Raw genomic sequence first — 27,326 nt, 5'->3', positions numbered from 1 at the left:
GTGGGTGTCCTGGCATTTGGAGCACTGAGGGTTTTGTTCTATGTTCTGCAGACAGACTAGAACCACTGAGGCGAGAGGCCCGCCCACAGTGGCAAAAAACAGGCATGGCTGGTGCCACCTTGGCCTGTCGGGAAAGCCCTAGGTAGCTGGGAACTGAGGAGGCAGATTCAAAACTCTCGACCCCCGGCCGAAGCTCGGTGCTCGGGAGTGGCCACGGCCCAGGGAGCAGCCTCTGCGTCCCGCCCTCGGAGAGGCTGCCCTGGGGGTTGTGCAGGGATGTTCACGTCCCGGTGATTGTACTGACACCCTAGTTCACTTCCACGGGTGCTCCCCAGCCCCGCCTCCACCCCCTCTATTTTCACTAATATTGGAGCAGAATGACCAGGAGTACGGTAAGTATAACCTGCCTTTTCCGTTGCAAATGATCAGGGAGCACAAAATACCAGACTCACCCTCGGCCAGGAATTCATCCAATAATAACAAAAGTTGATATTTATTGATAGTTGTTCTCTGCCAGGCCCTCTCCTAAGTACTTCAGATGGATTACGTTACCTCATCTTCACAACCCAGTCTTTTTATTTTTTATTGTGGTAGAATAGACATAAAATTTACCATTTTAACCATTTTTAAGCGTACAGTTCCGTGACATGAAGTACATCACATTGCTCTGTAACCGTCACCACCATCCAACTCCAGGACATTTGCAGTGTCCCAAACTGAAACCCTGTCCCCATTAAACACTAATTCCCCAGTCCCCTCCCCAGCCCCTGGCACCCACCATTCTACTTTCTGTCTCTTTGAATTTGACTCCTCTGGGACTCCGTGTAAGTGGAATCATGCAGCGTTTGTCCTTTTGTGTGTGGTTTCTCTCATTTAGCATGATGTCTTTGAGGTCCATCCATGGTGTAGCCTGTGTCAGAATTTCATTCCTCTTAAAAGCTGAATAATATTCCATTGTGTGTATATCACAACCCACTCTCTCACCATATTTCAGAGGAGAAAACTGAGTCACAGAAAGATTAAGTAGTTTGCCCAAGGAAACAGCTAACAAATAGTGCAGACCGGGTTTGAACATGGGATGCTGAGGTTCAGATCCTGAACTTTCCTGCACCCATGTAGACAGAGACATTTGCACCAAGATATTCCCTGCGGCATTGTAATAGCCAAAACCAGAAGCAACTTCAGTGCCCATGCGGGGGACCAGTCAAGTGCAGCGTAGTGCGTCCAGATGGGGGGTAGTATACAGATGTTGCAGATAATGAAGCTCTCTCTAGACAAATCAGGAAGGGTCTCCAAGATGTTATCAAGAAGAAAAAACAAGGTACAAAAAGTGGATTGGGCTGCTAATGTTGAAGTTTTCAAAAGGTGGGGCAGGAAATAACAAACATAAGCTCGTGTGCGCCTGGACTGCATCTGGAGGCAACAAGCTGCTAACAGTGGTTGCTCCCTGGGAAGGAGGATTGGAGAGCAGAGAAAAGGAGATCTGGTACTTACTGGGGACTCTTGGAGACTATTTGAATTGACTAAATATTACCTTTTCTTACAGCTTTATTGAGGTATAACCAACACACAACAGACCGCACATATTTAAAGTGTTTAATTTGATGAGTTCTGACATACAGTCACCTGTAAAACGTCCCCACAGTCCAGATATGAACGTGTTCATCACCCTCTAAAGTTGCCCTGTGCTCTTTTGTAATCCATCCCACATCCCAGACGTTACTTTTTTTTTTAAGTGAGAAAAGTGACGACAATGACCCAAATGTCCATCAAAGGATGCGTGGATAGACACAACGCGGTCTATCCTTCCAATGGAATATTAGTCAGCATGAAAAGGGAATGACATTCTGACACATGCTGGATGATCCTTGAGGACATCATGCTAAGTGAAAGAAGCCAGACGCACAAGGACAAGCACCGTATCCCCCCGTATGATTCAGCGTATCTGAGGTCCCTAGAGTAGTCAAGTTCATGGATACAGGAAGGACAGCAGGGGCTGCTGGGGCTGGGGAGGGGGGTGGGGGTTGTTTAATGGGGATGGGGTTTCAGTGTGGGTTGATGAACAAGTTTTGGAACTAGGCAGTCATGATGGTTGCACAACATCATGCATGTAATTGATGCCAATGAACTGTACATTTAAGAATGGTTCAAATGGCAAATTTTGTGTATTTTACCACAATGAAAAAAGCAGCAATAAATAATAAACTACTGTCAGATGGTTTTGGAGCTAAGAGGACATGGAAGATGCTCTTACATTATGACATAAATCCTAACGGGTTCAAACTCAAAGTTCAGTGGCAGGCTCATCCTTAGGAAAATTATTTGCGTTTGTCAAAGTGTCCACTCTTGGGGCTGGCCCGGTGGCATAGTGGTTAGGTTTGCATGCTCTGCTTCGGCGGCCCAGGGCTCACAGGTTTGGATCCTGCGTGCAGACCTACCCACCCCTCATCAAGCCACACTGTGGTGGCAACCCACATATAAAATACAGGAAGATTGGCACAGATGTTAGCTCAGGGCCAATCTTCCTCAGCAAAAAAAGAGATTTAAAAAAATAATTAATTTAAAAAATACAAATACATGTAACATGTTGGCTTTTGGCTGTTTTTCTTTTTCCTGCTTTGTCCAGTTGTGACAAGGCGATCACAATTCTTTCCACTTTTCTGATAGTTATTTAGGAGCCTGCTTCAACATTGTCAGTATAGGTTTCCACTGTTCTCTTGTTAGTTTTTTATTTTTAGCACATCTTAGTGAGTTTAACCTCCTCAGGGCATTTATGAGGGTATTCCCAATCTCAGATTTTTCCAAAGTCAAGACTTATTGCAATGGATGATGGGTAGAAGCCTAGATTTTTTTTCCTTGCGTATTTTTCAGAAAAATCAAATGCAAGATTTTGACCCTATTGGTCTGAAATAGATAGCTAGGTAATTAATCGGCACCTGTAAAATCTATCTTGCTACCTCACACCCACTAGGGTGGCCGCATTCACAACAATGGAAAATAACAAATGTTGGCAAAGATGTGGAGACGCTGGAACCCTTGTACATTGCTGGTGGGAATGTCAGATGGTGCAGCTGTTTTAGAAAACGGTTTGGTGGTTCCTCAAAAAGTTAAACATAGAAGTGCCATATGACCCTGCAATTTCATTCCTAGGTGTACATCCCAAAAAATTGAAAACAAGCACTCAAAATAATGTATGTACGTGCGTGCTCATAACAGCACTAGTCACAACAGTCAAAGGGCAGAAACATCTCAAATGTTCATAATTGGGTGAATGTATAAACAAAATGTAGTATAGTCATACAATGGAATATTATTCAGTCATAAAAAAAAGAAAGAAGTTCTGATATATACTACCGTGAATGAACCTCAAAAACATTACGCTAAGTGAAAGAATCTAGACACAAAAGGCCACATATTATATGATTCCATTTATATGAAATATCCAGAACAGGTAAATCTATAGAAAAGCAGGTTGGGGGGTGCCAGAGGCTGAGGGGCGTGGGGGAATGAGTGCTAATGGGTGTGGGGTTTCCTTCTGAAGTGATGAGAACGTTTTGGAACTAGACAGAGGTGGTGGTTGCACAACATTGTAAATGTACTAAATACTATTGAATTGCTCACTTTAAAATGGTTAATTTTAGGGGCCGGCCCAGTGATGTAGTGGTTAATTTAGCACACTCTGCTTTGGTGGCTGGTTCAGATCGCGGGCACAGACCTACACAACACTTGTCAAGCCATGCTGTGGCTGGCGTCCCACATATAAAGTAGAGGAAGATGGGCACAGATATTAGCTTGGGGCCAATCTTCCTCAGCAAAAAGAGGAGGACTGGCAGCCAATGTTAGCTCAGGGCTAATCTTCCTCAGAAAAAAAAAAAAAGTTAATTTTACGTTATGTGAATTTCACTTCAATTAAAAAAAGGAAACCTGTCTTGGCTTCATCTTAGACCCTTTAATTAGCACAACCTTGAATTTCATTATGAAATAGTTACCATTTTTGCAAAGACGCAGCGATAAAAAGATTATTGTGTCTTTTTAGAAAACGCAAATTACAAAATTTCTAGGGCAGAGGGGACAAAACAGGGTTCCAAGTCAGAAAGGAAATTCCATTCATCTCATTCTCTTTCTTCTTCTGGTAAATACATGCTACTAAAATCTGGGACTTTACTAAGTATTAAATTTAGCTCCTCTTCCTTTGAAACACCTTCCCTGCCTTGCACAGTTACTCACCCCTGGTGCTGCCTGTCGTACCAACTGCTGCTTCCTCACCAGCACCATGCTTTCCTTTCTCCCAGAACACCGATTTTGTTCAGGCATCTCCCCTCCTCCACACAGCCCCAGAGGTGACTCATCTTAGGATGATCCACTCCCTTCACCACTGACTGGTTCAGGTATTGCCACGTGACCCAAATCTCATGAATGACATGGCAGGGGGAAGCTTGACTGGTGGTATGGTGGTTTAAAAAATATGCCCACAAACTCTCTGATACACCTCCCTTTAAGAGCTTAATTCTAGCCCCCTTGTAACTGGGCTGGACTTAGTAACTAGCCTCAAACAAATTGAATATGGCAGAAGTGGTGGTATGTCACTTCCAAGATTAGGTTATTAAAAAGACTGTGGCTTCCACCTTGGGCTGGCACCCTTTTTTTTTCTTGATACTGTTGCCAAAACTTTATTTCACCTTGTTTTGTTACCAGAAATTAGTAATTACTAGTTGTTTTTACATATTCAGTATTGTAAATTTAACTGCATGTGTCTTTGCTCATCATTTCCTCTTGCATTCCTTTTGAAATATATTTCCTTCTTCCTGAATCTCCCATAGATAGGATCTGCTCTTGGTAGGTTTTGTTTGTCTGAAAATGTCTTTATTTTACTTTTGTATTTTAATGATAATTCAGCCGGATATAAAGTTATAGACATTTTCTTTCAGGGTTTTGAAAATATTATTCCATTGCCTTTTTGTTTCCACCAACGCTTTGGAAAAGTCTGGTTTGGTCTGATTATTTTCTTTTGTAGGTAACTTATCTTTTCTCTCTGGTAGCTCTTTTTTTTTTTTAGGAAGATTAGCCCTGAGCTAAATCTGCCACCAATCCTCCTCTTTTTGCTGAGGAAGATTGGTCCTGAGCTAACCTCCATGCCCATCTTCCTCTACTTTATATGTTGGATGCCTGCCACAGCATGGCTTGCCAAGTGGCGCATAGGTCCACACCCGGGATCTGAACCAGTGAACCCCCGGCCACTGAAGCGGAACATGCAAACTTAACCACTGTGTCACCAGGCCAGCCCCTCTGGTAGCTTTTGATATCTACTTTCTTTCTTCTCCTCCCTGCACTTTCTCTGCAGTGTGTTTCAGTGTGGATTTATGTTGTTTATACTACTTGGAACTTGTGCTTCTTGAAGCTGAAGCTTTATATCTTTCATCCATTCTGGAAAACACTCATCTTTCTCATTTTCTCTCTTCTTTCTGGAATTCCTTAAGATTGCTCCTGGCAGGCCATGAAGCACTGTGGCACAAACGTGGCTTTTTTCTCTCCAGAAGGGAATTTCTGCCTCTTCCATCTCAGTCAGTACTGTCCCTTGTCGTGGGGGCTTTTTTTATCCAGTTTTCAGTTCTCTCTCAGGGGTAATTGTTCCAAGAGTAGTTGTAAATTTGTTGTGTCTGTGGGAGGGGAAGTTCAGAGCACCTACGCCGCCATCTTGACACCATCCTCTGGGCTGGCACTCCTGCTCTCTCTTCCTTAGACAACTCACCCTGGGGGAAGCCAGCTGCCACGTCATGAGGACACTCAGGCAACTTATGGAGACGCCCATGTGGCAAAGAATGGAAGTGTCCTGCAACAGCCAGTGAGGAACCAGGGCCTGCCAGTAAACAGCTCGAGAAGAACAGTGGTCACCCCTGTCCAAGACACATCCTTCTCCCTCGTCCTCATATTAGGCAGGACTCTCAGTTTCAAGTGGCACAAAAATTTAGCACGAACTGGCTGAGGACTGTGTTAGACGCGGGGACTCACACAATGTCATTGGGACTCAGTCCCTCTCCATTTCTCGGCTCTGTTATCGTCCGTGTTGACTTCATTCCCAGGCAGGTCCTCCTTATGTGGTAGCAAAGACAGCCCCCCTTAGCTCCAGGCTGCCATTCTCAGCAGCGTGGCAATCCCAGAAGACAGGATTCCAGCGGAAGCCCCAGGGCCAGCGCTCATTGGACAGAACCGTGTCACGTGTTCTTTCACGACCCCGCCGCTGTGGCCAGGCGTTAGAACAAGCTGATTGGCCAGGCCTGAGTCACATGACTACTTCCAAAGTTGGGGGAGGCTGCGGCCCAGGGAGTGGAGAAGGACAGTTGCCCAAAGGACAGTTGCACTTGGGGAAGGAGACGGTGAAAGCGACAGATCTCTACCTGACTTTCAGCGTCTCTACTGCTCCCTGTAAGCATGCCTGTCTCCTCCCAACCACAGACTAAACAACGTTCTGCATCGTCCTGAGCTTCGGCCCATCGCTCTTCTCCCTTTTGCTGCCAATCTTCTAGACTACACTGGCTGCCCCCCGCCCCCCGACTTTTTGTACCCTCCTCAGTCCTCGGTAACCAGGCTTCCAGCCAGTCCACTCAAAGTGCTCCGGCAGTGGTCACCAACGACCCAATGCCCAGGGCAGTGGCCTTCCTTCCATCCCCATACTGCGTGACCTCCTGGCCCCATACCATACCACTCACCACCGTTCCCTGCTCCCTCGATGAGACTGGTCTCTGGACGTCTTCCCCACGGGCCCTCCTCTGACCTCAGACGGCTCTTTCCCGTTCACTCCTGCTCCAGCTGCCATTGTTGTCCACATTCTGTCTTAAGCCTTCACGTCGTCTTTCATCTGCACTCTTCCTGGACGTTCTTTTGTACATCCACAGCCTCTGCCACCCGTATACAGTGACGAATCCCCAGAGCTCTCCTGTTCTCAGCCCAGACTCACCTTTGTTTCCACCCAGACGTCCTGCAGAACCTCCAGACCCGTGTGTCCAGAATCACATCCGTTAGCTTCCCTCCTCCTGGCCAGTAAGTTCACTCCCCATCAAGACGGCCTGGGGACGAACACCCCTTGTGCACTTGTGCTCTTTGTTAGCCGGGTGACCATATGCAAGTTATCTCGCCTTTCTGTGCCTCAGTTTCCTCATCTGTCAAAAGGAGATAACAGTATTTCCCTTATAGGGTTGAACGAGGATGTTGTTTCCTCATACTTGTCAGGAGCTTAGCACGAGGCCTGGCACGTGGTGAGGGTTGAGTCTGAGGCAGAGAGGTGGAGCAGGGTGGAGATGGAGAAGCAGCCCCCGCACTGGGCACTGGGTCCTCGGCATGGGGGTCTGATTGGTTAAAGTTGAAAAGGACTCGGTTCCTCCCGCTCTGGCGTGCTACCTCAGCTCACAGGAGCACCGAGCCTGTGGCTGTGCACACACCCCACCCCCACACCCCACCCCTCCTTCCCCCGCCAGAGTTCTCTAAGACACCCGTCTGGGCACGCTCCCCTTACGAGTCTCCTTTCCCTGTGCTGAGGGGATGGAGTCCAAGTTCTTTGCGGCGGGAGAGAAGATCCCCATAGCCGACCCTCTTCTCTTCCCACAGCCATCGTCCTCTGTTCGTTTCCTATTCCTGCTGTGTAGATCGCCACAGACGCGCTGGACTACAACGGCACGAATGTATCATCGTACAGTCATGGAGGGCGGAAGTCCAAAACGAGTCTTCTGGGGCTAAATTCCATGTGTTGGCCTGGCTGGTTCCTTCCAGAAGCTCTGGGGGAGAATCTGCCCCTTGCCTTCTTCTTCTGGACGCTGTTTGCATTCCTTGGCTTCTGGCCCCACAGCCTTTCCTCCCTGTGCTGTCACTGTCACGTCACCTTCTCCAGACTCCGCTCTCCTGCCTCCCTCTTATAAGGCCCCTTGTGGTTGCATTTAGGGCCCACCTCTCCATCTTAAGGTCATTAACTGGATCACCTCTGCAGAAGGGAGTCCCTTTGCTGCGTAAGGTGATCTGCACAGGGTCAGAGGATTACGACGGGGACATCTTTGAGGGCCCACCACCCCACCCAGACACGTGACGGCCCCACTCTAGCCACCTGGGAATCCCCAGGCACTCTCGGGGTCCACCAGGCGCTTCCTCCTCCCTCTTCCTTTGCTCCTGCAGTTTCCTCGGCTGAATGACCCCCATCCCAGCCCTTCCCACCTGCCAGTCTCCGTACTTGAACTTCAAGGCTTAGCTCAAATTGCACTTCTCTTTTGTAGCTTTCTTCCACTCCTACGACTGGTATACTGAGGTACACACTTTCTCGTGTCCCAGAGCATAGTGTTTTATGACAGTGAACCACAGTAGCCAGTTCACCTTTCCAACCACTCGTTTGATCGTGACATCTTTAGGAGCAGAGACTTTTGCTTGATCACCTCTATTGCTCCAGCTCCTAACTCATAGCTCATGGCATTTAATAAGGTGCAAAAAATATTTACGGAATCCCACAGCAGGTAATGGAATCCATCACGATTTTTTAAAGTCCCAGCTCATGGTGGGCTGCTTTTATGGTGGATGTCAGCTGTTTCGCCTGCCTGCCCAGCATTCCTGACCCCCCTGTTTGATACCCACTCCCCGCCGTCCTCTGGGGACCCCCCACTCCCCCTTATGAGGGTCGTGATCATATGGCCGTATTGGCCACAGCGCCACACGTGGGTCTGGTCAGTCAGAGCCAGAGTGACTGTCCCAGATGGAGGCATGTGGCCCAGTCTGGGCTAAAGAGAGTGAAGACCTGGGATTTTACATGGAGGTGGGAGAGAGAAGCGGCTGGTGAGCTGGTGTGAGGAGCGCCTGGAGCTGTGGGGGGCCCTGCCGCGCCCTGTCACCCTCCACCTGGAAGAAGCTTGCCTGCAGACAAGACAGTGAAGTCAACCAGAGGGAAAACCGAACTCGGGTGGTACGTGAGATAGGCAGATGTGGGACAGTGGTCCCCAGGCAGCCTCCGCGCCTGGACTTCCCTTGGCGACAGCTAAGCAGTTCCCTTTCTTCCTGATATCAGTTGGAGTTGGATTCTGACACTCGTGCCTGAGCGGATCGTGACCGATACAGGTTTGAACTCTGTAAGAGTCTATGGTCTAATGCTCTGCACACTGTAGAAACCCAGCAATGATGACTTTCCATGCCCTGATGTGCCAGCTGTCTCTTCCCATCCCCTCTCCTGCCCTTCTTTTGAGGAGTGACACTGAGTGGGGGTAGCCTTCAGAAGTCTGGGAAGCAGGAAAGACGGGGGAAAGCAGTGAATGCATCTCCTTGACAAATATTTTGTGATGATCCGTGATGTGAGAGAAGGCCCTGAAGTGACACTTTGGGGCATAATATGTTAATCAAGGCTCTTTCAGTAACAGAAAATCAAGAGAACCTGGATTTAAAAGAAGGAGGGTGGGGGAAGAATGGAATTTATTGGTTTATGTGACTGCAAAGTCAAGGAGTAGGGTTGATTACAGGCATAGCTGGATCCAGAGGCTCAGACAAAGACATCAGAGATTGGTCCCTCTCTATCTTTCCTGTCTGCTTTTTTCTGTATTGATTTTATTCTCAAGTGGTCTCTTTCCACATGGCAGAAGAGACAGCCACCAGCAGCCCCAAACTTACCTATTACCAGCAAAGAAGGAACGTGAAGTGTACACAGGGAAGTAAGGTTAGATAAAGAGTTGGAGACTTTATCAGCTAGGAATGCTTTAGTCTGTAAGTAATAGAATACCCAACTAATGGGACTTCAATGATAAAGCTTTATTTATTGTATGTATTAGCTGTCTGGAGATAAGATAAAGAATTCCAAGGTTGGTTCAGTGATTCAGCTATGTCATCAAGGATCCACGTTCTTTCTCTCTACTCTGCTATCCTCAGCATGTCAACAACATTGTCCCTCTGGATCACGAAATGGCTGCTGTGACACCGTGTTTCACATCTTCACACAGAGGCATTCTGAGAGGAAGGAAGGAAGCGGGCAGGAGCAAAAAGAGCTTTCTCATTTTCACCTTTTTCATTTCAGGGGGTAAAATCATCTCCAGAATCCTCCAGCAGACTTCCCTCTTCTTCTCACTGGCCAAAATCAAGTCACATGACCATCCCTGATCCATCTCTTGCACAGGGGAACAGGATTGCTATGATTGGCTGTGACCAGTCATGAGTCATCTCTTTGCTCAGAGAGCAGCACAACTGACCGGATACTCACCCTCTTTGAGTTTCTGGGGGTGGTGAGGCCCATCTCCAGTCTTGGGAGGTGAGTCATCATCGGCCTCGTGGAGCATGAGGGGAACCCCTGGGAGGGCTTCTGGACCAGGTCTTTGGTGAGGTTGTCAAGCAGCTGGTGTAACAGATCCAGGGCTTGGCCGCCCTCTACGCGTTTGACGAGCTAATGAACCCCCGATCCTGTGTGTCGAGGTTCTGTAACCTGTGGCCGGAGGTGTCTCACAGGCACGTTCCTCTAACTCAGGCAGCCTGTGCTTGAGGCGGCGTTCTCCAGCCTTGCCTCAGCGCTCAGAGACAGAGGCCACGGGGCAGGCCAGCCGGCTCTGCCCTTCCAAGGTCCATCGCCACTGCCACCTGTCCCTAAAGCCATTCCTGGCATGCCCTCGCCTGACTCCCCCGGGAGTTTTGTGCGTGCTCCTCATCGCCCTTGCCGATTCATTCAGCTGGTGTTTGTGAAAGCCCTGCACATTCCAGGGACGTGCGAGGTGCTGGCACCACGCCGGCGAAGGTGCCCAGTGCCTGCCTTCCGTTGTGCCAAGTCGGCCTGGGTTTACTCTGCCAGCCTCCGTTCATTCCTTCACTCCTTCATTCATTCCAGCAGTCTGTGTGGAGGGCCTTCTCTGGGCCAGGCCTTGTGCAGATGAAGGAAAACAGTCCCCACCTTCAAATGCACGCAGGAGGCAGGAAGGAGCCACTACACGGTCTGCAGGTGAGCAGGGGTGGGAAAGCTCTAACACAGAGACCGCAGACAGCGCCCACTGACAAGCACTGGCTCCTTTAATCCTCCCAACAGTCTTGCAAGAGGCAGATACTATTATGATCCCATTTTGCAGAAGATGAAATCACTGCTCAGAGATGTCAAGTAACTTTCCCTGGGTCACACAGCCTGGCAGCAGCAGAGCTGGGATTTGAACCCCCGCAGGCTAACTCCAGGCCCACGCACATAACCTCTCCACCACACTGCCTGGCCAGGCGCTGTGACATACTTGCCAGATTTCTGCTCATCTACAGCAGGCTCCTTGAAGGCCAGGACACCGTCCTGCTCATGTGTGTCCCTTGGAGCACCTTGCACTTAGTGGCACCAGCTGAATATTCAAGGAGATAATATTATCTCCTAAATTACACTCAGTCTTCATAGCGGCCCCATTGGGTGTATACTGTTACCACCGCATTTTACAGAAGGGGAAAGCGAAGCACAGATTGGGTAAGGAACTGAACTGAGTTCACACAGCCAGTAAGGGGAGAAGCTGGGATTTGAACCCAGATAGCACATATGCTTAATCACTTGTCCGTAATGGCTATGCAGAACTCCTTCTTTGGGGCCCATTTCATAGGAACGCTCAACTAGAAAGAAGCTTTCTTAGGGAGGGAATGTGGAAGGCCATAGAAATTAGGAGGCGAGACATCTGGGGTCTGATTCGAGCTCTGTGGTGTGATACGGTGAACTCAGTCATTGGCTCCACAAATCTGGGGACAGAGGATAGAAGCCTGGCTTCAAGGAGTTTAAACAAATAAACTTTTTTAAACTTCAAAGAGTTTAAAAAAATAAAATGATGGCAAGTTGTCTTACATGTTAGGAAGGGACCAAAGAGTTGGGGCAAGGAATAACAGCAAATGGCTGGGCCAGGGGGAGCTCAGGGCCACTAGCATTCAGTGTGGGGGCCGGAGGGGACATAAAAGCTAACACCTAAAGGAGGGGAGGCCTGGTCATTCGGAGGGCTGGGAGGGTGCACCACACGTGGGAATAGCGCACGCACAGGTTCCGAGGGGGAGGAGCTTGGCGAGTCAAAACCACGTGCTAGGCGTTGAATTGTGCCCCCCTCAGAGTCATATGTTGAAGTTCTAACCCCAGGACCTCAACATGGGACCTGATTTGTAGACAGGGTCTCTACAGAGGCGATCAACTTAAATGAGGTCATGAGGGTGGTTCCTAAACCAATGTGACTGGCATCCTTCTACAAAGGGAAAAGTTGGACACAGACACCTGTGCACGGGGAGAACCGCCATCTGCAGTTGAAGGTAGAGATCCGGGATGCCTTTAGAGCCCTGGAATGCCCGAGACGGCCAGTGCTCACCAGAAGAGGAGAGGGGCCTGGAACAATCCTTCTCCACAGCCCTCGGAAGGAGCCACCTGCAGACATCTGATCTCAGACTTGTGGCTTCCAGACCGTGAGACAATAAATCTCTGTTGTCTCCGCCATTCAGTCTGTGGCACTTTGTTAGGGCGGCCCTAGGAACGTAACATACCATCTTCGTCTCAAGGTAGCTGGGAAGAAATAGAGGAGAGGCAGGGCCATATGAGATGAGCCTAGAAGGCAGGTCAGGGCCGGATCAGACAGGGCCTCACAGGTTCCGATAAGACTTTGGGTTTTACTCTAAGGTCCAGGAAACCGTTGATGGGTTTATAACTGCCATAAGCAGAGAAGCGATCCTGTGTGGAGAATGATTTGGAAGGGGGCGGAAGTAACAGCGGAAAGACCAGCATGGAAGCCACTGCACCTGTCCAGGTGGGAGGAGATCGTGGCTTGATCAGGTGGCAGCCCCGAGGGTGGAGAACATCGAGTGGCTTCCATAGCCATTTGAGGGACAGGGTACCTGGACCTGCTGGTGGATGGAGACGGGGAGAGACGCAGAGGAATGGAGGGGGATGCCCAGTTCCAGGCCTGAGCAACGGGGTGGATGAGGGTGCTTCTTATTCTGAGACAAAAGACCAGCGCCGAGGACGGGGGTAGATTTGTGGGGGAGAAGGAAAGAATTCCTTTCAAACACTGAAGTTTGAGACGTGTGTGCAACATCCCAACAGAGAGACCAAGCCAGCAGATGGGCCAGGGAGTCTGGAGCTCAGAGCGGGGTCCAGGCAGATGGGCCAGTGAGTCTGGAGCTCAGAGCGGGGTCCAGGCAGATGGGTCAGTGAGTCTGGAGCTCAGACCGGGGTCCAGGCAGATGGGTCAGTGAGTCTGGAGCTCACAGCGGGGTCCAGGCAGATGGGCCAGTGAGTCTGGAGCTCAGAGCAGGGTCCAGGCAGATGGGCCAGGGAGTCTGGAGCTCAGAGCGGGGTCCAGGCAGATGGGTCAGTGAGTCTGGAGCTCAGACCGGGGTCCAGGCGGAGGTGGGACTTGGGGATTTGACTGCATAGAGGTGGTCTTTAAACCACAGGAATTGGTGAGCTGGCCTAGAGAGGGCAGAGAAAGAAGAGGAAGCCGGGGTTGAGCCCGAGAATCCCCAACCTTCATGGGGCTGGTGTGACTGAGAACGTGGCACGATTGCTGACGTGAGGAAGAAACAGGGCCTGGGAAGGCAGGCCAGACCAGGGGTGGGCGGGCCCTCCTGAGGAGAACCCTAACAGGAAGCTTGGCTGCACGAATAGGAGTTGGCCAGGGGGAAAAGAGTAGCTGTCAGAGGGAACAGAGGCAAACACCAGTGTGTTAGTTTCCCAGGTAACAAAGTACCTCCGAGCAGGGGCTAGGACAACAGAAGCTGCTTCTCTCACAGTGCTGGAGGCCAGAAGTCCGAATGGAGCTTTTTGTGCACACTCTCGATCATGGAGGCATTCCCTGACCTCCCTTTCCCCACCCCCTTGCACTATTTCATTTTTCTTCCCGGCACTTACCAGTATCTGAAATTTTATATAATTTTGTTTGTTTTTAGGATGGTCATGACTGGGACTGTCATATTCAGCGTCATATCCCCAGAACCTAGACAGTGTCTGGCACTTAGTAGGCCCTCAAGTCATTACTGAAAGAACAGATAAACCATATAAAAAGAATACGCTTAGAAAATATGGAAAGAAACACACTAAAGTGTTAACGATTTCTTCTGTTGAGAAAGTTGCTTTTAATTTTCCTCTCTATATTTTTCCACTTTAAAAATAAAACATTCTATTTTTGGGGGGAGAGGAAATGTTCTAAGTCTTGATTTGGGTGGTGATGACACAGATGTATACAATTGCCCAAATTCATCCAAGTGAATGCTTAAAAGCTGCATTCTATTATTTGTTAATTATATCTTGATAAAAAATAAAAAGCACACAAACAATATACTTGCATATTTTCAAAGAGAAAGTTCTTGCTATTGTTTTATAGCATTGAGAATATATAACCGTAAATAGGATAAATGGAAATCAGTGATGTGAGTTACAGAACACAATAACAGGTATTGACCCTATATCATAACTTAAATTTGACTTGTGATAATATAAAAAAGAAAGAGAGAAAAAGCTCTTGGAAGACATTTGCACGCAGACACACACCAGTCTATACCTGCCAAATTAACACTGCTTCATAATATCCCCCAGTAGTTTATAACAACTTTGTTCTGGGCTTTCTCTCTCCCTTATTTATTCTGTAATAAATTGAAGCCACAAATATAGCTGATCCCTGCAGAATCTGCAGTTTCCAGTTAGCCTGTTTGACTGTGCCTGTGGGGGCAGTAACTGAGTCTACACTCAAAGAAAGGACTCCTTAGAGACAAGACAGTTTTGTTCCAGAAGCAACTTCTTCCAGCTGGGGAAGCACCTCGGCTTCCACGAAGCCCCGTAGACAAGAACTGAGATGTCAGCTTAAATGGTTGGCGTGGGCTGGGCTCCGAGTCCCCATGGTGAAGGGGCCACGACAGGCAACTGAAATGACTTCCCAGAGCCACCCCTTGGGTGTTGTGGGGAAAAGCACTGGCATTTTCTCCCTCTTTCTTTATCAGCTCTGGCTCAGGCCCCCCTGAAGTGGGAGAGAGCACAGGAGGGTTAAAAAGTTCCATGAGGAGAGGGGAACGCTCGCCCGAGGGAGGGTCTAAGGACCACTTTACCCACAAAAAGTGGCCTAACTCAACACTCTGCTCCTTTCCCAAGGCAGCCACAAAACTACAACTGGGAGCTGTGTCCCTTCTGTTCCCGGTGCCATCGCTAGGGGAGGCGGGAGAGCAGAGCGGGGAGGGGCCCAGATTTGGGTTGGACAAGGCTGAGACTGAGCACAGGCCTCACCACACAGCAGCTCTGTGACCTCAAGTCAGTGCTGGCCGAGTGGTAAGTGCCTCCCACTGAGCCTTGGTTTCCCGATTTGTAAAATGGGGTAACTCTAGGGGCCGGCCTGGTGGCGCAGTGGTTAAGTTTGCACATTCTGCTTCAGCGGCCCGGGGTCTGCCGGTTCGGATCCCGGGTGCGGACATGGCACTGCTTGGCAAGCCATGCTGTGGTCGGCGTCCCACATATAAAGTAGAGGAAGATGGGCACGGATGTTAGCTCAGGGCCAGTCTTCCTCAGCAAAAAGAGGATTGGCTGGGGCTGTTAGCTCAGGGCTAATCTTCCTCAAAAAAAAAAAAAAGGGGGGGTAACTCTACCTACTCACAGGCTGGCCTTGAGGCCTGAATGAAACAGGACATGGAGAGCACTCGGCACGGAAACTGTAGTTCGGAATTCAACAAACGGGAGCTAAGCACTGGAATCAAACACGTCACGACAGGACAGGATCTGGCCCGCCTCTAATTCTCAGCAAGTGCAAGGTGCCTCTCTCAGCTTTGGGCCCCACCAAATAAAACAGATTCTGGGGCTGCCCCTCTGGACTGTCTACTTGGGGTAACCAGCGCTAAAAAGAGCTCTCTCCTGGGGATGTTCTTCTAGGTTTTTCCTAGTTTACTTGGGTTCACATAAGTGGTCAGTAATTCAATCGGGGTTCTTTAGCGTCGGTTACCTCCCTTTCCACAAGACTGTTATCTCAGAAGGTGAAGAACTGTTTTTTAAGAGTTCACCAAAAAGGCCGCCCTCTCCTGAGGGCTAATGGAGAAGAGATGGGGGCTTGGTGTGAGTTATCTTTTCCCGGGATTATTCCGGTTCCTAAAAGCAGTGAGCCATTTACAACTGTGAGAGGCAAAGGGGCCGCAGGGAGAGGGGAACCCAGCATAGCGGAGGAAAGGAACAGGAGAGAGCTGTAGCGTTACTCTGGCCAAACAGAGCCAGGAATCTCGCCAAAGAGAAAGTGCAGGATTGGCAGCAACAGAGATCCTGTACGGACTTTTAGGAAAGATTCTGGGCCAGAGCACGGGGCCTCCTCTGTCGGGGCCAGGAGAGTTCTGGCAGCAGCCCCCGGCCCAGGCATGTTCCCACATAATCGAAGTCGAACGTGCTGGGGGAGGGTGGCCAGAGGAGGCCTCTGAGCTCTTCCTGGCTGCAGAATCTCAGCATTCTGCAGTTGGCCCTCCTTGGGATCAAAGCCAGTTAGTGTTGATTTTCTGCAGCATGGAAACAAATGCAACGAAGCTGTTTTCCTGAGGCATGCATTTTGAAAAGAGGATTTTAATTTTTTCCCCCAAGGACAGGTGGGGCCGGGAGGTGGGGGAGTTGTGACGTGGTTCCTCTATTGCTGTGCCACTTGCAAACCGTTTGGGGCTCATAATTTCCGCGTGAGCATAAACTAATCAGAATGTGTGAGTGGGCATAGCTACGACTAAGGCTAAGTCTTTCACAAAAGATAATTCCTGGAAAAGCCTGCTGGCGGACCCTCTGGCTGTGTGAGATAAGTCACCATTTGTTTGCTGTCCACTGGAGTGTTTCCAAGAGAGCAACTCTCCTTATTCCTCCTAAAATTTTCCGTTTACTCTTCTTCACTTCTAGGTCTTTCTCTGTGATCTGTTCTTCTGCCCAGAAATTAGCTCGTGTTCCTTCTTTTCAGCTGGCACTGAAGTCGTTTGCTGCTAAGCATGACGTTAACGATGTAAAGTGACACAGGCAAGTTTCTCAAGTGGTGGAAACACCTCGTTCTTTTAATGGTCCTCGACTTCTCCCCACCCTCTAGGGGAAAGTCTGAACTTCCGGCCTATTGGGTCATAACCAAGGGACTGAGAATTTAGAATCAGGAATGGATACAGCTGGAGGGGTCTCAGTGAGCTCTTCCTTTTTAAATGGGGAAACAAATGTCTAAGATTTGGTCTGGCAACTGCTGCTGCTTCTGGGCAAAAGATGGCAAAGACGTCTCCTTGAGGGCTGGGTCAGAACCGTTTCTCCGATTCATTTTGCTCAGTGCTATAGGCTCACTTTTGTCTGTTGAAAAGGATTGCGCTATCATCGTGGTGTACTAGGGTAGATTCATCCGGGGTGTGGTACGCCCTTGCGTGCCAAGACCTGGCAGCCAGGTGATTTGATTGACCTCCCTCCCTGGACAGACTTCTGTGCGTTTATTTCGAGAGGCTGGATCTGAAAGGAGTTCGGGGTCAGGGGATTTGGAACTCGGTCTGGAGGAAGCAAAGCTGCTTTCGTTCACTTAGTGTGCTGGGCAATTAGCCTTGGAGTAACAAATGTTATCTGCACCAGCACAGCCCCGTGCCAAGTACCAAAACCACATTTTCCAGATGATTCCAGTGAGAAGTTTCTGACCCAAAGCAATTCAAATTAGGCCCCAAAGACCACAATCATCTTGTATAAAACGACACTGTTCCTCTCCTCCTGGCCTTCTTTGATGAAAGAATGCAAAATCCAGGCTAAGCACCAACTGCAGAGCCCCTGTCATGCTCTCCTAAGCTTCCAGAGTTACCGTAAGAGACGCTCGTGGTTCATGGAAAGTATACTAGCTAAAATGACTCTGAAATACTTCTGGCTTCTGGAAGTACAATTTTCGAAATTAATGCCTGATAGAACCTACTGTGGAAAGTGTCTGAGCATTCCAGGCCAGCCACATGAGTTTCATGGATGCAAGGTAAGAAGGGTCACCATCAAGTGATAAATGGTTACTGTGTTAAAACTGAAAAGACGTGTAAAGGAGTCGATTATGACATTAATCAGGATAAAGAGGCCACAACCCATCCCCACCCCTCAACTCCCAAAAAAAGGTAAAAAATAGAAGCCTTATGTAACTTTCCTAATGCACCAATGCAAAGAATGTTTTTCGTTTGCTCCAGGCTGACCACAGGACAGTGTTTCGGGGAGAAATCAACTTCACAGCGCAGAGGAGGAGGCACTTGGCTTTGGCTCTGGGGTAAAACTCAGAGTTCCTGGAGGAAAAGGCCTTTCTCCCTATTACTGCTTCACTCTTTCCTGTTACTGAAAATTTTTCACTTTAAAGGCCCCATCTGCTGGTATAGCCACTACGCAGATATTCCAGGACTCCTATTTCAAGAATTTTCCCAGGCAAGCAGACTGGCCAGCAGCAGGGGCCTGCCAGAGAACACTTGGTGGCTTCCTAAACTCGCTTAAGGTGATGACCAGGTCTTTGAGCGGTTCAGACATCCCCCAGCACCATTCAGGAGCAGGAGCTGAGTCTTAACGGACTCCTGAAAAATTTGCCTTCTGCTGCCAGGAAAGACGTAACGCGGCAGAATCACCGCGACAGAGTGGATTCAGCTTTATCCTGGAGAGAACGAAATAGCTTTCCTCAAATGTTGTGAGAGTGACTTTCCTTTTTTAGATAAGCCCATGGACTTCGTCACACTAGCCCAAATTTGCCACCAGCTCAGGCAATGTGGCACCATGCACAGCAGCCAAATCTGAAGGATAGTGTTCGCGGCTTGTGGGTCCTGCCTGCACAAGGAGAGGGGGTTCCAAGTGACGACAGAAGGCTGTTCATTCGTGAACTGCCAAGTTCTCCACATCCTCCTGGCTGGCTCTTTAGATCCGCTTCTCAGCCCTTTTGTTGGGGATGACTTTGCTGTGCCAGCAGGGAGGGTAATGCTTTACCTTACCCAGCGTATCCTAACAAGGCCCATGGGTGACCATTTCCCAAAATAAAACAATCTCAGTGTGGTGTAGGGCCTGGGAAAAAGTCTCACGTGTAGAAACAGATTGTTTTCAGTTTGAAAAGGGTTGTGTGCCTGGGTCTTCTCCTACCCCGAGCCTCCAAATCCAGGTAATTTTCCCTATTCTGCATCTGGTTCAGCTACTTTTTATTAGTTTGTGAAGGTGGAGCAAAGGGGCGGAAAGATGAAGAATCCAGCTGCTCACTATATTGCTGACGGGTTGATTTCTATGCTGCTTTTTAAATCCAGGCCACTGACGTTTTCTTTGATTATTTAGATACAAGCTCCCAAGCAAATGTCAATCAAAGACACAAATTTCACACGGGGCAGAATCATTTCAAAGTTTGGTTATTTTAATGCAATTTCATTGTTCAAGGTAGGATGGCTATGTTAAGTGGTTCTTTTCCATCCTGAAGAAAACACTAACAGCTTCTATCTTATGTAATTTTGTCAAATTCAAACATGACTCTTTGACCTTTTTTTAAAATCATTTTCTTTACATATCTCGATAAGATTTTTTTTTAAACCTTCAAGTAGTTTGAAACATTTGCCTACTTGCTCATTACTCTGGGCACAGCCTTTCAGACCACTTATTCCCCTGTACGAAAATCTCTGTTCTCCCAGCTGGTGGTAGGGCTGCTTGATGGAGGTGATCATAGAGAAATGAGGAGCAGCAAGCTTTGTAAACTACTTCTAATTCTCTTCATTAGTATGCCACAATCCACTCCAGCTTCTGCAAGGTCAGACATGCAAGACAAATACTTGGCCAAAAAAGCAGGATTCTAACTAGTGTAAAAATAGATTTTAAATAAAATAGAATCTCTATAGGAGAGAGAACCAGGGTACGCTTTCCCCCCAACGCTCGCTTTAGACATCTGTATACGTAAGTCCAAGGGGGGCTGACAGGGTCGGTCCGCCCTAAGGAAAAACTGAGAATGTCTGCGGACATTCATTTGCAAAGTTACAGGCAAGGTTCTTGGGACATGCTGCAGCACATCCCACAAAATGGATGATCGGCGACAGACCTGGTGCGCTAACGACTAACATCTATGACATTTAGGTCAAAGAGGATGCGGCCTAACCGTAGGCTAAAAAAAAATTCTGAAATGTGATAATATGAAAACTTTGGCTAATTATAAAACAGAAAACAAAACCCATCATTTAACAGTATGTCTTGTTCACCTATCCAGCTATCTCTTTTGGAAGCTAAATTCCAACACAGGTCTTACTTTAATTTTGCTCAGTTACTGCACGTTATGAATTATTTGAGCTCCTGTTGCTAGACAAAGTACACAGCCCCTCTGTTGGCCCACAACAAGCATTACATGACTGTTTTAAAGGGGGCTCTGTTAAAATTCTAATTTTCAGATTTAGGAGCAGCTTTTGGTGATATCTTGAAAGCATAATTGAAAATCTGCCCAAGCTCCCTCTAGCCGCAACCTGAACATGCAGCCCAATCTTTTGTAAACATTCAGAAAACAGCGATCCCAGCAAAATACACAATCAGCTAGTCAGAGGCCTCACACTACATTTTCACACGGATGATAAATCTGCCTGCTTATTCTTGCTAGATGCTAGGAAATCCACTCTGAGATTAGAGTCTGGGAGCAACCATTAAGCCTCCTACTTATTTGAGGTTCATAATGAGGTGTGGAGTCATCAAAAATAAACAAAGTGGAAACATCATCATTTTTCCTAAACTAGGTCTACTCAGTCGGCCTTGGGCTGTTTGTTTTTCCTGGCTAGCCCTACAGCAAGAAGAGATGGCTGCTGGTGACAAGCCAGTGGTGCCTGGTTTACAGGCCCAGACTCTTTTCATATAACATTGAACCAGTTCTTCAATTCTCCAGAGGCAGGGACGGATGACAGTGATAGGAAACCGATGCTAGAGAATCTCCATGAGTCCTCCGCAGTCAATGAAACCTCTCTTTAATGCTAGAGAATTTCCATGAGTCCTCCGCAGTCAATGCAAACCTCTTTAAAGCAGCTGCCGTGCCCTCAGGGAGGTTGGGTGCTTTAGTGCGAGGTAACATTACCTTCGAGGTGACAAAAAAATGTGACGTCTTAAACCGACCCCAGAACTGAACACCAAATACACCAATTTGATAAATACAACGGAAAAATGTACAGCAGAGTTGGGGCATCTATCAAGTAGGAAGGCAAAATGGTCATCAGAATGTCTGAGGTTAGTGAACTATTACGGTTGAAAAAGCAGCCACCTTTGCAAACACCACCCGTTCCCCTCACATAGTCATCATTCCAAATGTAGTCATCAACCCGCTACATTACACCACACGCTAGCAATGAAAGATCTGAACAACGGCGGCCTGACCTTCACTGGTACTTATTTAGGGTCCATCCAGCCTCCCATTTAGCTGAAGGCCCCCGCACACTCTCACTGTGCCAGGGAAGACAGTCTCAGGGACAGCTGTTTCTCGAAATGTCACTTGCCCCTCTTGCTGCGACTCTTCCGGGAGGGTAGCTTCCCACTGCCCCCTGAAGAGGGGCCGCTGGAGGCCGAGGCCACAGCGATGTTGATCTGGCCCTCCTGGATCTCCTGCCGCGTCTCGGCGGGCAGGTGGCTGATCTTCTGCTGTGTCTCCAGGTAGAACATGACGTCGCGCAGCTGCTCCTGGATCTCAGTGATCTGCAGGTCCTTCTGGTCACAGGTCTCCTTCAACACCCTCTCCTCCTCCTTCAGCTTGTTCTGCAGGAGGACTTGGTTGGCTCGTAAACACTTGTTCATTTCCTGCTCCTCTTTGAGCTCCGTGGTAAGTTTGGCCACTTTCGTGTTTAGCTGAGTGCACCTTTTGGAAAATAAAGGAAGACAAGAGCGCACTTGTCACTTGCTGACACAGTTCCCTTTCTGCTCTGGGATGGAACAGAGCAGCCGTGACCTCAGAATCCATTTAGGGCAGGCAGACTCCTCTGTCCCATGCCCAGGGAGAATGGTTTGCTGCCACCGCAACAGCTATGCAAAGCAAACGTTTTACTCTAGTTAACTCAAGTGTATCTTCAAGACAATTTTTTTAAAGCATCAGAAAGTTTTCAACAGCAGAAACTATTCTGCGGTTCATGGTAAAACTTCTGCCGCTTCTCTGTCCTGCAGTTGGTGGTTAAGTAGGTGGCTTAGAGATGATAGCAAGATAAAGAAGTTACGAAGAAAAGTGGCATTCTTGGCAAGTCAAGTGTTCTGACCTCACTGAATTTGCTGGAGAAGGGTTTTCAAGAATAAGGAATGCCCTATTCTTGATGCTCAATCTTACTCGTAAATAAAGAATTACAAATTAAAACACCATTTGAGATACCATTTTTATGTATCAGAATGCCAAAGAGCTCGGGCATGGGAACAGAGGCACCCCACACATTGGCATGGAGTGTGAACTGTACCAACGCTCTGGATGTCAACTTGGCAAGGTCTATGAATATCAAACTTTCACATGCCCTTTGACACAGCTATTCTGCTTCTAGGAATTTATCCTACAGAACAGATACACTCAGGACTGCACTAAGAGACACATGGAGAAAGATGCCCATTGCAACATGTTTATAGTAGTGTAAGACTTGAGACAACTTAAATATCCATCAATAGGGAACTGGTTAAAATTATTACAGGGACTCCATACAATGGAATACCATGCAGCCATTACAAAGATCAGGATAAATCTATGCGGCAGTATGAAAAAAAATCTCCAGGGGCCGGCCCCGTGGCCAAATGGTTAAGTCTGCGCCCTCTGCTTGGGTGGCCCAGGGTTCGCCGGTTCACATGCTGGCTGCAGACCTAGCACTGCTCATCAGGCCTCCCACATGCCACAACGAAAATATACAACTATGTACTGGGGGGCTTTGGGGAGAAAAAGGAAAAACAAAATCTTAAAAAAAAGAAAAGAAAAAATCTCCAAAATAGAATATTTTACCAAACAGAATACTTAATATTATTCTATTTTTGTAGAAAAAAGATTATGTATGTGAGATGTTGATAAATCTCTGTATATATCTCTGGCATTGTTAATAATGATTACCTCTAGATAGCAGGATCTAGGGGGTCAAAGAAAACGTCCAGTTTTAACTTTTTAATTTGTTAACACAAAGTTTTAGGGTGCTGAAAGTATAGAAGAATTTTTAAATTTTATTTCTATTAATGTTGTAGTGTTGCTTTTACATCAGTTAAAAAAAATACCTTTGGTGAAGAGCTTCTGTTTCAGGGTGATGAAAAATTTTGGAAGCAGAGTGTGTGATAGTTGCACAGCATTTGAATATACTTAATGTCACTGAACTGTACATTCAAAAATGGTTAAAGTCGCAAATTTTATGTTATATAGATTTTACCACACACACACACAAACACAAAACTATTAAAAAATTCCCACCTTTTGACAATGGGGGAAACAGGTGAAGGGTAAATGGGAACTCTTTGCACTATCTTTGAAACCTTTCTATAAATCTAAATTTATTCCAAAATAAAAGGTTTATTACAAAAAAAGAAAAACTTTTTTTTTTGAGGAAGATTAGCCCTGAGCTGACATCTGCTGCCAATCCTCCTCTTTTTTTTTTGCTGAGGAAGACTGGTGCTGAGCTAACATTCGTGCCCATCTTCCTCTACTTTTATACATGGGACGCCTGCCACAGCATGGCTTGCCAAGCAGTGCCATGTCTATACCCGGGATCCAAACCAGAGAACCTCGGGCCGCTGAAGTAGAACATGTGCACTTAACCGCTGCGCCACCAGGCTGGCCCCAAAATCCAATTATTTTTGTGAGTATAACTTAAACAGAAAGGTAACTTCAATCAGGAGCAACTATCTTCCCAAATAACAGCAGAGTATGTGCTTGGCATGCTGTTCATACGTTTTTTTCCTCCATATTCAACATCTCTGCCCTTTAATTCCTGTCCAAGTGCAGAACACATGCCGTCTCCAGCTTAGACTCTAACTGCCAGTTCCCAGCCACCATGGCTCAGAGAAGCTCAGGCTCTGGGCACAAAGAAATGACTTTCTACGGGCAAAAATGGAAGATACTTGTGCATACCATAAGCACAAACATCAGGAGAGAGCACTGCATTCCACATGGCACACATCTGCCATGAAACACCTTGTTTTTTAATAAACAGGGAGTCACAATAAGTTTGCTCCATATGTAGGGAGACCCCTGAAAGCCTGGTGATGTGTACACTTGAAAATGAGAGTGTTTCCATAGGAATGGAGGAAATTATCTGTTTATGGAGCCTGTTACAATAAAACAGCTAATTTAAAGAACAGACCAATTATACCTACTTTCTTTCCACAGACTGCTTTTCTTTTAGGAGATCATTTAGTCTGTGCTCCAGATTATCACATTTTTCAATTGTTTCTTTAAATTTGGTCTTCATGTTGTTAATCTGAAAGAGCAAACAGAGATCAGTTTCATTTCACAAAGACAAAGTTGTGTGGCCTTTGGGACTAACTTCACAATTTTTTTTTCAATTACCTGTATAAAACTTTGATAAGCTAAACTCAGAAAATGTGAGCCAATCCTTTAAAAGAATTCTGTAATAGGAATAAAAAATTCAACAAGTCCTTTTTTCTTATTGTTTCTCTATACCAGGATGAATGAGGGATTAGGAGCTGCTGAATGTCAAGTGAAACTGCTCGGAAGTAAAGAAAGGGCTTCAGGCGGCAGAGCAGGCGACGGTTTGTCAGAAGCCAGACCAGGGCCTCCCATTCTTAACTCACCATCGTTTTTCTCCTCCTGAGATTACATTCCAAAAGTTATTATCCAAATAATCTAAGAAACTAATCTAATCTAAGAATCTTGTGATAGCTGATTCTAGCTGTTTGGGGTTTTTTGGTCTCCAAACTATTAATTTTCTCATGAACCATAAAGCCATAGGGAACATAAGTAGTTCGTTTTATTGAGTTTATTTAAAGGCAATATATACATATATACACACACACATACATATAGAACTCATTGTCTTACAAACTTGAGAGAATTAAAAAATTCTGTTGTATCATGTGTCAGATGGCAGCAATCCTAGCTAAGAGTCTGTTGAAGTGTAGCTGGTAGACACTGGATTCACTCAGGTGTGAGGATCCACAGATTTGGGAAATGCCTCAACCCCACGCTCTAAGGACATGAGGAGAAGATTAGGCAGGAAGCGAAAGTAGTGAGGCCGGGTGGATCATAAGGCAATGGTAACAGGAACTGAAAGTGACTGAGAATTTCAATCCTATGGCCCAGGCACCAGCTAGGTGTCTTATAAGTAGCATCTCCTTTATATCTTATAACAAGCCTATGACTTAAGTATGTCAACTTTTTACAGAAACTGAGGCTTACAGAAAGGTGAGGCAATACGCTAAAGGTCACCTAGCTGGAGTGTGGTGGGTTCAGGACTGGACCCCAAGTTTAGGTCCAAAGTCAAGTTCTAAACTTCTCTCTGCATTAGACTATAAGCCAAAGTGTATAGCAAAGGAAAAGTGACCCCTGGGCAAGATCTAAACTCTCGGCAGAGATCCATGATGCAGGCAATATTCATCATACCAGAGAAAGGGCCACTGCTTTTAATACTTTTCCTTTGCTGAGGAAGATTAGCCCTGAGCTAACACCTGTGCCAGTCTTCCTCTATTTTGTATGTGGGTCACTGTCACAGCATGGCTGATGAGTGGTGTAGATCCGTGCCTGGGATCCAAACCCATGAACCCAGGCCACCAAAGCAGAGTGCGCTGAACTTAACTATTATGCCACGGGGCCGGCCTTAAGACCTTCTTTTTAAACATTTGCCATACAGCCTGCCTAGCAGGTCTCTAACAGCATTGCCCTTTCTTTTCTTTAATTAAAAAATAACTGTTTTGTAGAAATTAATTTTGTGGCCAACTTCCATTAAGTCGGAAGAATATGCAATTAAAGGGAGATTTCTAAAAGTTCGATGTCATAAAAATAAAAATAGCTTTAAAATTGCTCTAATTCTATTTTGGTATTAATTTTCTCCTCAATATTCTTTTACAATAAGAGACCACTAGATCCTTTTAACATTTTCTCCTAAACTGACTCCTGTTACTTTAGGGAAACTGGAAAGATACTTAAGTCAAACACATTTAAATCAAGATGAAAAATATCAAGTAACCCCAAACAGCTTTTTAATATTGCTATAGACAAAAGTTACAATGGTTTAAATTAATGCTTTTTTAAACATTAGCCCACATAAAAACACTCAGTACACAAACACACACACACCCCCGAAACAAGAGTTTCACAAGACGTGTGATGTCCTATTCCATTTAATAAAAATGCCTGTTGTGGGGCTGGCCCCGTGGCCGAGTGGTTGGGTTCGCGCGCTCCGCTGCAGGCGGCCCAGTGTTTCATTGGTTCGAATCCTGGGCGCGGACATGGCACTGCTCATCAGACCACGCTGAGGCAGCGTCCCACGTGCCACAACTAGAAGAACCCACAACGAAGAATACACAACTATGTACCGGGGGGCTTTGGGGAGAAAAAGGAAAAAAAAAAAATCTTAAAAAAAAAAAAAAAAAATGCCTGTTGTGGTCCACCAAACTCATTTCACAATCCCCAGCTGGAAAAATACTGATTTACGTGGCGATAGAGGTCCAAAGAGAAAAGACGGACATCCAGGGGAATCACCGTCCTGACTGCCTGCTCTGCGTTCTTCATACGCGGCCCCCTAAGAACCTTCAAGTGGGTATGGGATTCATTTTCTAGAACAGTCTGCTCACAGGCTATAATAACTGCACTACCTGAGGCATCGGGGGACAGGAACAGTATCGTAACTGAAGTCCACAATGAGCTTCAACCTTCATCCCCTCCCCTCTCCCACATTAACTTTTTATGAGGCTCATGAACAAGAATCTCTGTCAGTGAAACCCACGGCCGGGTACTGTTTCTCCCTGCACATGTTCTGCTGCTGCAGGTGCCAATGGGCAGAGCACCAGTGGGACGGTGGCAGGAACTTGCCTCATCTATTAACTTAGGGATAAGTAACATTTGTTATCAGAAAACAAAACATCCTTTGCAAGTCCTTCAAGCTTTTATTCAGGGCTATCCTTGCCTCCATCTTACCCCCTAAAAGTAATCATCAGATTCACACATTTTAGCTTCCTTGCCCCTTGACTTGCTTTTCATGGGCACGTGTCAGGGAATGCAGTCACTCCTAGAGAATAAAGGCAGAAAGAATTCTGAGTTTAGTTCTCAAGGGTCTCCCTGAAGCACTTTAGGTGGTCACGCTGAGACAGTCCGAAGAAAAACTCCTTAGTGAGGCTGCACGGAGTTGTCAGTGCTCCTCCTTGGGCATCCATCACCGGACACCACATGGCAGCGACCGTGGTCTCTCTCTCGTTCTCTCTCTCTCTCGCTCTCTCGGGCTGTCGGAGGCACGTCCTTCCCACCATG

The 27,326-nt window shown here is 47.0% G+C and overlaps 1 protein-coding gene and 1 long non-coding RNA gene across 9 annotated transcripts in view; one reads left to right on the top strand and one right to left on the bottom strand.

The window, feature by feature from the left end:
• Positions 1–6,271: 6,271 nt before the first annotated feature.
• LOC103554557 (uncharacterized) lies at positions 6,272–12,430 on the top strand. Of its 5 annotated transcripts, none has more exons than XR_011542399.1 (7): positions 6,286–6,423; positions 6,894–7,038; positions 7,603–8,935; positions 9,038–9,098; positions 10,031–10,261; positions 10,829–10,939; positions 12,194–12,430. It is a non-coding gene; the product is annotated as an uncharacterized lncRNA (long non-coding RNA). The 5 variants fall into 5 exon arrangements; XR_011542400.1 differs by having other exon boundaries at positions 9,038–9,087; positions 12,194–12,428; XR_011542398.1 differs by lacking the exon at positions 9,038–9,098 and having other exon boundaries at positions 6,283–6,423.
• A 6,847-nt stretch (positions 12,431–19,277) lies between these two features.
• BRAP (BRCA1 associated protein) overlaps positions 19,278–27,326 on the bottom strand; it is a 28,566-nt gene continuing 20,517 nt past the window's right edge. For all 4 annotated transcript variants that reach the window (XM_008525674.2, XM_008525672.2, XM_008525671.2 and 1 more), the window contains 2 exons: positions 24,218–24,321; positions 19,278–21,752 (listed from right to left, as the gene is read on the bottom strand). In XM_008525674.2, coding sequence (XP_008523896.1) covers positions 21,389–21,752; positions 24,218–24,321 — 468 coding nt within the window. In that variant the 3' untranslated portion in view covers positions 19,278–21,388. The remainder of the gene's footprint in view (positions 21,753–24,217; positions 24,322–27,326) is intronic.

This window comes from Equus przewalskii, chromosome 7 (assembly GCF_037783145.1).
Source record: "Equus przewalskii isolate Varuska chromosome 7, EquPr2, whole genome shotgun sequence".
Classification (NCBI taxonomy): domain Eukaryota; kingdom Metazoa; phylum Chordata; class Mammalia; order Perissodactyla; family Equidae; genus Equus; species Equus przewalskii.
The sequence above is the reverse complement of the archived record's forward strand: the minus strand, read 5'-3'. Positions and strand labels throughout refer to the sequence as shown.